This window comes from Odontesthes bonariensis, chromosome 3, assembly GCF_027942865.1.
Source record: "Odontesthes bonariensis isolate fOdoBon6 chromosome 3, fOdoBon6.hap1, whole genome shotgun sequence".
NCBI classification, from domain to species: Eukaryota; Metazoa; Chordata; class Actinopteri; order Atheriniformes; family Atherinopsidae; genus Odontesthes; species Odontesthes bonariensis.
This window is the reverse complement of record NC_134508.1, coordinates 42,377,608-42,390,344: the sequence shown is the minus strand read 5'-3', so window position 1 is coordinate 42,390,344 and position 12,737 is coordinate 42,377,608. Positions and strand designations below refer to the sequence as shown.

The 12,737-nt window shown below is 39.3% G+C and overlaps 1 protein-coding gene across 2 annotated transcripts in view; it reads right to left on the bottom strand.

The window, feature by feature from the left end:
* phf2 (PHD finger protein 2) overlaps positions 1 to 11,186 on the bottom strand; it is a 51,375-nt gene extending 40,189 nt beyond the window's left edge. Inside the window, exon 1 of one of the 2 annotated variants that reach the window (XM_075461861.1) lies at positions 10,804 to 11,186. In XM_075461861.1, coding sequence (XP_075317976.1) covers positions 10,804 to 10,901 — 98 coding nt within the window. In that variant the 5' untranslated portion in view covers positions 10,902 to 11,186. The remainder of the gene's footprint in view (positions 1 to 10,803) is intronic. The other variant, XM_075461860.1, reaches the window with a different exon arrangement.
* Between the last annotated feature and the right edge of the window lie 1,551 nt (positions 11,187 to 12,737).

The following is a 12,737-nucleotide window of genomic DNA, read 5'->3' as shown; positions in this document are numbered from 1 at the left end:
AGCTGTTTGACCCAAAAAATGGAGAAAACGAGCTCTTTTTTTTTGTGCATAGTGGCACTGCTGCCACCTAGCGGGTAATTTTGCCAGTATATTCTCTGTTTAGTGTTTACAAGCCTAAGATTTAGTGACGAACTCCGCTAGATTGTCCCCCAGCCCGCTCCGTTAAAAAACGCAATTGACGTCTATAGACGTCTTTGGCAGTGAACGTTTTTTTTTAAATTGACGTCTATAGACGTCAATGGCACCGAAAGAGTTAAGAAAATAAAAGCTTTTCTATTGCTATGAGCAACAAATAATATTCTAAAACCTCAAAGATAAAACAGCATCCTAAAACAATTAATTAGAGCAATTTTTTTACGTGGGAAAAGTTAAGCCAAGCCAAGTTATACTGTGGCTCCACCCATTTATGTGTGCGTGCTTGCATTGCAATTATGATTAAGTTTAATTAAGTTAGGTAAAGTGAGGGCCTACCAGCTGTATCTGAAGGATTTATCAGATTACTTTGTATGTTGAAAACCGATATCAGGGGGAGAGTACCTGTTATGTAAGTTAAACTCTTGTTTTGACCTTGGTGCACAGTTGTGCATTCAGTGACTGTTCTCCTCTCTGTCTTGCACAGACATCAGACATGTGATTATTTTGAAATTGTCTAGACTCTAGACCATTCAAAGGTGTGTCTAGAGACACTAGTGATTACCTGGTAAGGAAAGTTCAGAGTAAAAATACTAGCTAAACTAGAGGTTTAGCAGACATTGTTGTCCAAACTAGCCTCTTTAAAACTCCAGGACATCATGGCTTGTCTGGGTTTCAATTGAATCACTGCTATTAAATACATATTCTCAGGAGTCCTCCAACTTCTAAGTGCAATATTAGTTACTGTAGAAGCCCAATAACAACCCTAATGTTTCATTATTTACAGCTGTTTAAGCTATATTACATACTGTAGGTCTAATCCTCATACACTGTGTACAGCAACAATACAAGTACAGCAAAAACTCAATAATTCATTAGTCCTTTTTTTGTTATTACCAAATGAAATTATACTTGATGATCAGTAAATCAACTTACAGAATTACAATTGTATCTATGTAATATGTTTTCTAATTTAACTGCACAATCATAAAACATTATTATATCGTTAAAGCTATAATGTGTAATATTTCACGTTGTCTATTAACAAATTTGAGTCTTATCATTCACAAGTATTACCTCAATCATTATTAATTACCTCCATCACAAAAGTGCAGTGTTCTTATATTCTTTATATTCAGCATGCGAATGTACATAACAATGTTACACCCCAATGAATGTCTCCATGTCGCCCTTTCCGTATCGAAATGTGATCTGGATCAGTTCCGGATCTGTTCCGGTGTGCAAGTGAACTCCGATCCGGGTCCGTTTTGCGGATCTGTTCCTGAGTCTACCCTAAATCCGGAACGGATCCGTTCCGGAGTCCGTTTGCTATCTGGGGAGTTTCTAAAAGTAGAATGGGAGGCAGAGCCTTCAGTTATCAGGCCCCTCTCTTGTGGAACCAGCTGCCAGTAAATGTCCAGGCAGCAGACACCCTCTCTAACTTTAAGATCAGGCTTAAAACTTTGCTTGAATGAATCCCATTTTGTGATGCATCCCATAGTTAAGCTGCTATAGGCCTAGACTGCTGGGGGACCTCTTATGTCACACCTTCCCTCACTTTGCTCTCTTTTTACTCCCTTTTATTTCCTCATTAACTTGTCATTAACTCGTGTTTCCCTGTTCCAACAGGTATCCTTTGAATGGTGTTACAGTGTTTGTTGTCCCCTCTTTTCTGTCTTCTCAAACCCCAGCTGGTCGAGGCGGATAGCCACCCTTCCTGGTTCTGGTTCTGCCAGAGGTTTCTTCCTGTTCAAAGGAGTCGTTTCTCTCCACAGTCGCCTCAGGCACGCTCAGGACGGGAGATTGGACTGAAGACAAGTTTCGGTGCAATCTGTTAGTTTCCTTAGCTAGGAAATTGTTTTTGAATTGGCTCTATATGAATGAATTGGACTCATTTTGAATTTAATTCATTGGATTTGATTAGACTATGATTACAATGAATTGAACTCTAATTGGCTTGAATTGGACTGTATCATTTAAGTGCCTTGAGATGACATTTGTTGTGATTTACTGCAATATGAATTAACTGAATTGAATTGAAAGAGTGTGCGGTTGATGAAAAGGGTCAATTGTCCATTTGTATAAGTTTATTAAGAATTCCAGAAGATGTTGTCAGAACGTATTAAATCCATCATTTATCAAAGTAAACCCAATAAAGGGACAAAAAGAGCATCTGAAATATTTTAACTTAGGAGATAATCGTGTTTATGCTTATATAGCCTATGTTTTAACATGAAACACGTTACGTCTGTGTAGTTGGTAGTTGACAGACTCAACAACTCTGCTTATATGCCACTCTATGCTAATTTGAGCTCCTGGCAGATTATTTTGATCATAATCAAAATTAGCGAGATGCACCTGTGTCGTATACTAGCAATTTTTAGAAAACTTTTCCAGAGAAACAAACACTCCCTCTGGTAGTGTTTCTGATTTGCAAGCATACATTAATTTAGTTTTCAGAAAAATCAACAGTGATGTCCTGAGCTTTCACATTCAGCTGGCTTCTTTCTCCAATGAAACATCAGGTGTGTTTAATGGTAAAGAGCAGTGTTGGTCAAGTTACTTTTAAAAAGTAATTAGTTACAGCTCCCAAAAAGTAATTGAGTTAGTAACTCAGTTACCACATTGTAAAAGTAATTAGTTACTCAGCAAAGTAACTGTGGCGTTATTTTTTATGTTCTATAACGCTGTTACGTTCTATAACATCTTTAACATCAAATATGTTTATATTGACTGATTGAAGAATAAAAACACTATATACAGTAATTTAGAACATTCGGTATTTATTTGAACTCAATAGATTGCAGCCTGCCATATGATGCATAGAAATAAAAACATAAATATTGATTATAAAATGGTGATGGTGGTCACCTGTTTCTGACCCGAAAAATCAAGTGTTGTTTGTTTTCGAGTGGCTCCGTCTCCTTCGCTGGGGCTCACGCTAGCTGCATTTGGGCTTGGGGTTGGGTTAGCTAGCTGCATTTGGGCCTGGGGTTGGGTTAGCTAGCTGCCTTTGGGCTTGGGGTTGGGTTAGCTAGCTGCATTTGGGCTTGGGGTTGGGTTAGCTAGCTGCATTTGGGCCTGGGGTTGGGTTAGCTAGCTGCCTTTGGGCTTGGGGTTGGGTTAGCTAGCTGCATTTGGGCTTGGGGTTGGGTTAGCTAGCTGCCTTTGGGCTTGGGGTTGGGTTAGCTAGCTGCATTTGGGCTTGGGGTTGGGTTAGCTAGCTGCATTTGGGCCTGGGGTTGGGTTAGCTAGCTGCCTTTGGGCTTGGGGTTGGGTTAGCTAGCTGCATTTGGGCTTGGGGTTGGGTTAGCTAGCTGCATTTGGGCTTGGGGTTGGGTTAGCAGCTGCAGAAGCAACAAGTGCTTCATATTCACATGGGTTGATGTAAGGTGCTTCATTAGATTTGAGTTACTTGAGGCAGACGTGGATAAAGTTTTTTTCCCTGGGCATAGCGTTCATGTTACATACACATTCTTGCCTTTTATCTCCACGAGTGAGAAGTAGTGCCGGTACTTCCAGTTAGAGAACGCTACCTTTGAACTTCCCTGGCTGGTCGCCATTGTCGCTGTCTTGTGTGTCGGTACTTGTCAGCGCGTGCAGTGAGACAGCGTGAGCAGGTCATTCGCCCACCCAGCCAATCATCATCGCATTTGCAACGGTGTCATCATCCCAACCCCTGCTCCCTCCAGGCAGCTAATGTGTAGCCTAAAGCCTACAACCAAATTGTAGTAACGCACCACTTTATATTCTCAGTAACGATAACGGCGTTGTAAGGATGGGAAAAGTAATTAGTTAGATTACTCCGTTACTGGAAAAATAACGCTGTTAGTAACGCCGTTATACTTAAACGACGTTACTCCCAACAATGGTTAAGAGTAAACAACATCTTCTTAACAGATGATGTTATGTATATCAGTTATGCACTAGTCTGTTCGTTCAGCTTTGTGTATTATGACAAGAGACTTATATTCATCCAAGTCTGCAGAACTTTAAGGCATTTTTCTAACTTATTGTGTTTGTTTTATCGCATAATTGCTGCCCTGCAGTGACAACACAAAGCAACTGCAGCTCTAAGGACTTATTGCAGCCAATCATGGTTGAGATAAGTGTTTTAAAGGTAGGGTAGGAGATCCTGGATTTTGAGTCCAGCGAAGCTGCATTTTGAAAATACACAGGTAAAAAGTCCCAACCCTTTTCTTCACTTTCCCCCCGAAGGCACGCCTCTAGAGTACATGAACGCGCACGCGCACGAAGGTGCACGAGCGCTGTTCTGACAGCAAGCATCGATCGTTGCCGTATTTAGTATTTAGTTTATGCTAACTATACGTTTAATAATGCTAGGTGCTAGCCAAGCTGGCTCTAGTTTAGCTTCCTGCCAAGCTTCTGGACGTGTAATTCGTTCACGGAGCAGGGTACGCGAACAGGGGTAAGGAGGGGAAGGGAGGAGCAGATTGCAGTTTGATAGACGGCATCAGTATCCAATCATTGTGAACGGTCCGTTCACAATGATTGGATACTGTTTTTCCTAGATTGTACGTTCTAGAGGCCACTAAAACTTTTCATATTTGTGTCAAAACTTTTAATTAATTGGTTGCAATGGGGGTGTGAAGAGTATTTCAATCAATATGTAAAAAAATGTTCCAGAAAAAGATCCCCTACCCCGCCTTTAAGTATGTCAGCTGAGAGCTTAATCAGTCACTTCTGCCATTCAATAAAACATACCATTTTTGGGCAGGAGATTGATGCTTTATTGGAAACCTTTCTAAACACTATCAATTTTAAAAGGGAAAGGCTTTAAGGATAAGGACTACAGTTGCTAACTGGACAAACCTGGCAGGAGGCAGTACCTTGTTAACAAGTCTCTTCCTCTCCCCTTGACCACTGCTCTTGTTTTCAACATTCTTTTTTGGTGTCTGAGCTTTGGGTGGAGCTCATTCAGTTATGTCATCTTACTGAGTCCTTCTGTTCTACATGATTACAGGGTCTTTTTTTAGCTCCTTTCGCAGAGTAGGTACTCTCCTTGTATAAGAGGAACCATCTGTGACCTAACCTTACAGTGATAGTCGAAATAAATGTTAGTGTATGTTGTGTATGAGCACAGAACTGGCACCTCAACATAAATATCACATCGGATGTAAACATTCTTAATTCATCGACTATATGAAATAGTGGTACACTGTATTTGGAATACATACAGTATGAATAGAAAACAGAGCAGACACAAAATGTGTTACGATGTACGTTCATATATTTGGTTACAGTGCGTTGCATCTTTGGCATGGAACAATACCGAAAGAGCAGTATTAACTTCTCGCTCTGTCTTTTTTAACAATAAGCCACAGTGAATGACATCTAACAAAGACAATGCTGGTAAGCCATTAGACTGTATCTAAAAAGTGAATGTGACGTGATGTTTGTGATGTTTAAAGCTGCGATTTAGATCCCACCTAAGGCAGGGCAGTGTACTGACTTTTAATTAATAATAGTACTTTTTTAAAATGATAGAAATATTGAGACGATATAGTTATACCAACACAATGTAGCACAGTCTGTTTTCCCTGGAATAGACAGCACCAGTTTATTGCAGGTGTGTGTATTACTCGTCACTCATGGTGCAGCCCCGCCCTCGCTCTGTTCGTCAGCAACAAGATGAGCTGCAGACCGCTCACAGCTTCTCTTCATTGTTGCCGACTTTGAAACTTAACTTTGAAACTGATCTACTTAGTTAATTAATGTTTTATAGTACTATAAAACACTACGTAACTAGCGTTCTATCAATAATAAATATTTATACAAAATACCAATATAAACCATATATCGCCATTCTATCTGAAAAAACTGGTGTATCATTTTTTTTGCTGTTTCGCCTTACTAGAACCATCTTTGACTATACCAGCCAGAGGAGATGATCTGGAAAGAACTTTATGCAGGTCCATCATGTAACAACCATGACTCTCATCTATAACTCAAAGCAGCCAACCCTGTATAACTTTTAGATATAAAATGGAATCAGGTGAGTTACAGAAATATTCTCCCCCCTACACTTGAATAAAGATATTAACTAAAAAGCTCAAAGGCATGTTTGTACCAGACAAGTTTTTAAGTTAAAATGGAACATCATAACATGAGGGTCAATGGGGATTAACTTGCCTTTGGAGGCAGGTGGCCTTTTAAAAAACAGCAGTTTTGGGCTCTTTCACATTGGCTTAATTTTCTAGTAACTGCTTGCAATCAATTTGTCCAACTGAGGAATCAACAAATAACAAATAGTTGTTATTATTTCAAAACCTAAAGATACTCGCATGAATATGTGTTAAAATGGTCAAATAGCATTTACTGGTTTAGCCTAATATTTATAGTCAAACAAGTAAATATATTCTAATTTGATTGCATTCAATGGCAGATGCACAAACTGACATACTTTCTATAAAGACAAGAAAAAAAATGCAGCTTGTTAAAACAATCTTGAATTCACTATGGCACAGTGACATTAAAAAAGAAGGCCTTGTTGAACATTAAAACGATTTGCTGTAATTTAATACTGGCAAGATTATATTAGGGTTCTGTTTTACCTTTTTTATTCACATTGTTACATTTTATGCCACTAAATGCCACTACTGTCTTTATTTATTTCAACAAATATAGTCAGGTTCACTAGTAAAGTAAATCTGAAGTGTTTTCTTAAAAACCCAAAAACTGAAATTTGAATCAGACACATTTCCTTTAAGTCTTTTAAAGCCAATAAATGCCAGAGCATAGCAGTATAGGCTTAACCTGGTTCTCACGCAGATGGATGTTTCTCATCCATCTGGAATTTTGTCGGTTGCCTAGCTGTTCTCTGCTGTGAGTAGGCGGGGATTGTATTCAAAAACCTCTCGAACCTGATTGGAGAATTCAATGTGTGTGTCACGTACTACTTCGACCAATCATATCGAAAGCAGACGTGACGCGTTGGAGCGCGACCAGTCTTTCGGTCTGTGGTGGAAAATAAACAAAACACAACAGCAGCAAGCAAAGCAGGAGCTAGCAGCAGCTAATCGTCCGGCAATGGCTGTGTTTGACTGTGTTCGTTGTCGCGCCGGATGCTACGTCATACCTGTTAACACCCCGCCCCACGATTATGATTGGCCCGGTTATGGGGTAACCGAAGACTTCGGGCTCAACAAGGCGCGCCCAGACCCTCGTGCGAGCTCACGAAGTGTAACGAAGATGCACGAAGCACGAAGGGTCTGCGTGAGAGCCAGGCTAGTATAGGCTACATTCAGGATAAAAAGTATTTGTCTTAACAAACAAAAACAAACTTTAGAAAAAAAAAAAAAAAAAACAACAGCTGCAGTGGACATCCTCAAGAGGAAAACATTTTTTTTCCCCAGGAATTACTTCAGGGAATATCTGGAATACTGGGAAGATGCTGATAAGTCCCATGAGTTTATTCTTTGCCACGTTAGACAAGAAACAGCTGTTGATTAATTTGCTTTTCATCATTGCCATATCAAACACAATTTGCAAAGTTGTTACCACTCCCCCTAATGCATATCAACAATCACCTAAAGCGGGCATATAAACGGTTTTCAGCATTAGTTGAAGTGTTTTGGGCTTCACTATTTCACATTCACTTTTTTTTTTTTTTGCATCTTCCAAATGTAAATGGAAAACAGCAATGGAACCCGGGTAATGTATCACTGTTCTATTTACAATGCCTTCTCACAACAAAGTGTAGTCTCAAAATCTCAATCCGATGATTTGCAACTACAGAAATAATTTTTGTCATTTTTCATGACACAATAAATAACTTGCAAACAAAAAACAGCTACTTAGAAAAAGACACTGCATCGCAGTCGGAGGTCAGTGGATTTGGGTGGTGGAGCTACACCCAAAACGTTAAAGCTGAAGAAAAGAGCTTAAGTCCTTTTTGCAGCCATTTTTTACAATCACCAGATCTCTCCATATCGATATCATAAACTAATGTAAAATCTGTTGATAAATCCTTTGCAGTTTAAAACTAACTTCATCCATCCCCTCTCACAATCACTTAGTGTGTTTCCTGGAATTCAGCAGCTATATTTTGGTTCAACTTTCCAGCTAGCTGTGACCTTAGCAGAGCTTGTGTCCTGAGAACAAAAGTCAGCTGCATTTTTAAAAATGGTTGAAAACAATCAGAGACTGAAGCCTGTAGTTCACTGGGGGCCCATAGATAAACAATGAGCTAAACAGCCCAAATATAAGGCTAAAAAAGGCCCATTTCAAAAGATACATATTCAATTAATGCACAGTTACTACGTAACTATTGATATGCAAGGAATCCAACAAATCTGATTCATCTCATTGGGTATTGTTAATGCAGCATGTGGAGTAAAACAGAAATGTGTGAAAACGAGGCATTTTGGATTGAGAAACAGTGTGATTATTCATGTTTTTGTCTTCTTATCTAACTCAGTAAATGTTCACAGTCATATTACCAAAAATATTGCATCTTAATCTTATCCTGCCATTAACACTCAGTTCACATCATCACTCGCGTGTGTGGTTACGAGTGTCATTGTGTCTTATTAAACTATTATTGCTTCTTTTTAAATAGCTTGATGGCATAATTACTGATAAATACTTTCTTTCGCCACATCAATGTGTCATATACTCCAGATAGAAATGTACAACAGGGTGATACCATGTACCATATCCCAAGTAATTATAGTGGCTCTCCAGCTCAGAACATCTTCTGTATTCAAATGGGTGAAGACAAACAAGCTGAGAACGATGACACTGTGCATCAGATAATAGTTCTGTTCTTTTAATTTGGTCCAAGCTGCGAAAACACCATATCGTCAGGTGTCTCGGTGTATCAGAATTATGGTGCTAATTCACAGGACAAACAGCAGATTAAACATTGACCTCATCCCAGAGATGATCACCACTTAAACTAAACACTGTATAATGCAGTCATGCATCATTCCCTGACATGTATTGTCAATTTACAAGATTAGCTTTTTTTTTCTTTTGAGGAATATAATTTGACATAAATAACCCAATTTACCTCGTATGGAAAGGTAAACGGATAAAGTGGATAAAGTGAGATAGACATTGCGAACAAATCCACTTTTGACATAATTTTTGTTGTAGAATATATTATAAGGCCTACTTTCTCTTTATCAGAGGGGAATAAACACATCAAGATTGATAGAACTGTCAATCTGTTTATGATCGTTATCAGCACTGGAGTAAATATGAAAACATATAGTCATAAATATATTGTATATATTTTCTTTTGAGGAATATAATTCGACATAAATAACCCAATTTACCTCTCATGGAAAGGTAAACGGATAAAGTGGATAAAGTGAGATAGGCATTGCGAACAAATCCACTTTGACATCATTTTTGTTGTAGAATATATTATAAGGCCTACTTTCTCTTTATCGGGTGGCATAACACATCAAGATTGATAGAACTGTCAATCTGTTTAAGATCGTTATCAGCACTGGAGTAAATATGAAAACATATAGTCAATAACTCATTATTTATTGTCATATAGAAGTGGATCTTCCGTTTATAGGAGTGAATGACTCGGGGTCATGGCTTTATCACCCGCATTTCATTCACGAACAGAATGTGGAGAACCTTCAGTCAGACAGAGCTGGCAGCCAGCGGGGAGCATTAAAGGGTTAACGTTCAGGCGCGTAAATACTGTCCAATGCTCCGCGGCTCATGTTCAGTAAAGAGACGCTTTTATCAAATTAACTATTGATACAAAGACATGCGGAATGGAGCCGAATAGCGCAAAAAAGCCCAACATGCTACACTAAGTACAGAGGTAGCATAGTGTAAGAACAACAAACACAGAGGGAGGCAAATCTCAACTGATGAGAACAGGGATTCGGACGAGATCGTTACAACTCATGTACGACGGGGGAAAGTGATGAGCGGCGGCGGGCGATAGGTCTGTTTGTTCGCAATGAGACAAGCACAGCAATAAGCCTTCTTCGTCAAAGTACAGCCAAAGCAGCTTCATGAATGTTAACTGTTTCATTTGTGTCCCTACTAAGGCTTCAGGACACCCAAACACGGGCTATTGTCAGCCATAGCTGCCGCCTGAGCCGGAAGGCTGTTACGGGGCTCAGCTCGAACTCGGGTCGTGATTTTTCAACCACGCTGTGTAAAAAAACGGCCAGTAGAAACAGAGAGACCGGCTCAAACGAGACGACATTTACGGTCAATGTAGTTCACCTACATATGTGTTCAAAAACGGCAGGGAAGGGGGGGAAACGAGATACAAATGAGCGGCGACTCTGCCGAGGCTTCCCCCGTCCACCGTCCGCTCCTGACAAGGGGAAGGAAGGCTTTTAGTTTGAGGCTTTGAGAAGATGTTAAACAGCCATTAATAGCTTTTAATAGACGAAGCCCGTGAAGAAATCACACGATAGCCACAATATTTTCTAAATCAAGGGAATCTGTTTTGTGTTATTCGCGAAAAAATGTCACAACCCTCGGTCTGCTATATTTAACTCCGCCTTCTTCTTCTCCAAAGCGGGCCTCTCTTCAGATGTAGACGGGGCGACCGAGAGCCACAAAGCTGTCAAAACGGAGCCGAGTCCTCGCCATTTTTGTTTGTTTCCCCACAAATGCAAAACCGCCACCAAAAAAACAAGCTCGGCGAGCAAATCTTGGCCTTACCTGCCGTGGAACCAGTCCTTGCAAGCATCGCACTCGATCATGAACTGGGTCACGTCGTAAGGTAATCTGCAGATGCAATATACTGGTACAGTCGCCATGTTTCAATTCACCACTACGTCGGGATAGACTGGGGGGGCTGCAGGAGGAACAACGTCCTGCAAACAATATGATCCAATATGATCTTCCCCAGAAAAAAAAAGCCAGGGGCAGTCCCGCCGGACACATGAACCTAAGCGCACTCCTCCATCACACCGCAGCCGTGTTCGCGTTCATGCGGACCGGTCGAAGCGACGGCTGCTCGTCTTATAGCAGCTTTCCCTGAAATGCATTACTATTATTATTATTAGTATTATTACTATGTGCATGCCCCCTGGTGACTGCACAACACCGAGGCGGTCATAGTGGGAGCCAGAGGAAAAATTATTGCCTCGATTTGTTTCCGAAATAAATAAATAAAAGGAGAAAGTTACGTCAGGGAGCAGGTTTAAATCCGATGAATGAGTTTCAGGATCGATCAGCGATGAAGAAATTACATTTTTTTTTTTCTTTCGTGGAACATTTTGAATGCAACTAAATTGAAACGCATCGTTGGTTAATGACGTAAAAACGTTTAAATTGGACTATCCTAACCAAAATACAATCTCTAGCTACAAATTGATAGATAGATAGATAGATAGATAGATAGATAGATAGATAGATAGATAGATAGATAGATCATATTCTATCATTCTATTGAGCAATAAATACATGAATTTAGGTTATTCTACAGTTATTTAAATATAGATTATGATGTCATCATCTGCAGCTGAATACTTGAATAAAATGACATTTTTGTCAGTGTTATTTGGTGTATGTGGCTTTTTTTTCAGGTGACAATATTCTGTGGGAATTTGGTCTCAATCCTTAAAAAAAACTTTCATGTTTTCATGATATAGGATGATATGAATACTCTTACTGGAAAACGCTCCCTTACATTTTTGGCTTCAGCAACGTCATTTACAAGCAGCCTTTGCTGCATTAGATATATTTCAAGAGATTTTTTTAGAGGAGCGAATTAGATTTTGATCACTGAACTGTCTTAAAGCATTTGAATTTTATAGGATTAGTTTTAGTCCGTCTTTCAATGCAAATGGGAAGCGTTTTTTTCAATTGGCTTTACCAATCTAACAAGTGGGTCACTCCTCGGTTTGAGATGAAAATATCTTTCTTTATTGAGTAGATCCAAAATCCACGACGTGTTACTCTACATTACCATCTGTTGTGTACATTAACACATCACATTTAACAAAAAATATCCAAGTGAAAGTGAACTTGGAAAAATAAAGTTTTTTAATTGAAAGAATGATTTAAGTAAAGAAAACTTAGTCTTTCTTCCTCCAAATTCTATCCTTTGAGCCTGATCAGTCTCCCTGAGTACCATTTAATAATTAATTAAGGCTCAGAGTTATGAGGAAGAAATAAATGATAGTTATTAGACTTTGTCTAAATTCTTCACCACTTTGAGAATATAAATCAGAGAAATCATAGCTCACACTTGGTTATTCCATATTTGTAGCTCATCTTTTCTCCCTCTGGCCTCTCTTTAGTCCAACCGGTCAAGGCAGATGGCTGCCCTCCCTGGAGTATGGTTCCCTCTAAAGTTTTTGTTCCAGTTAAAAATTGACATTTTCCTCCTCACCGTCACCAGTTGTCAGTCAAATAAGAAGTAATGTTTAATCTGTGAATATTAATAAAATATATTGTATTGAACGAAGTACGGTTTTACCACATGAAGCCAGTATGCAGTGAACAAAAATATGATGTACTGGTCCAGTTTGGTTGGACAAGTTACACAATATGAAAATAAAAGTCAAAATAATCCAAAGGCAAGTTCTTTTTTCAAATTTTCTCTGAATAAAAGTCAAAAATCTGCCCAAATCCATCCTCGACCTTCA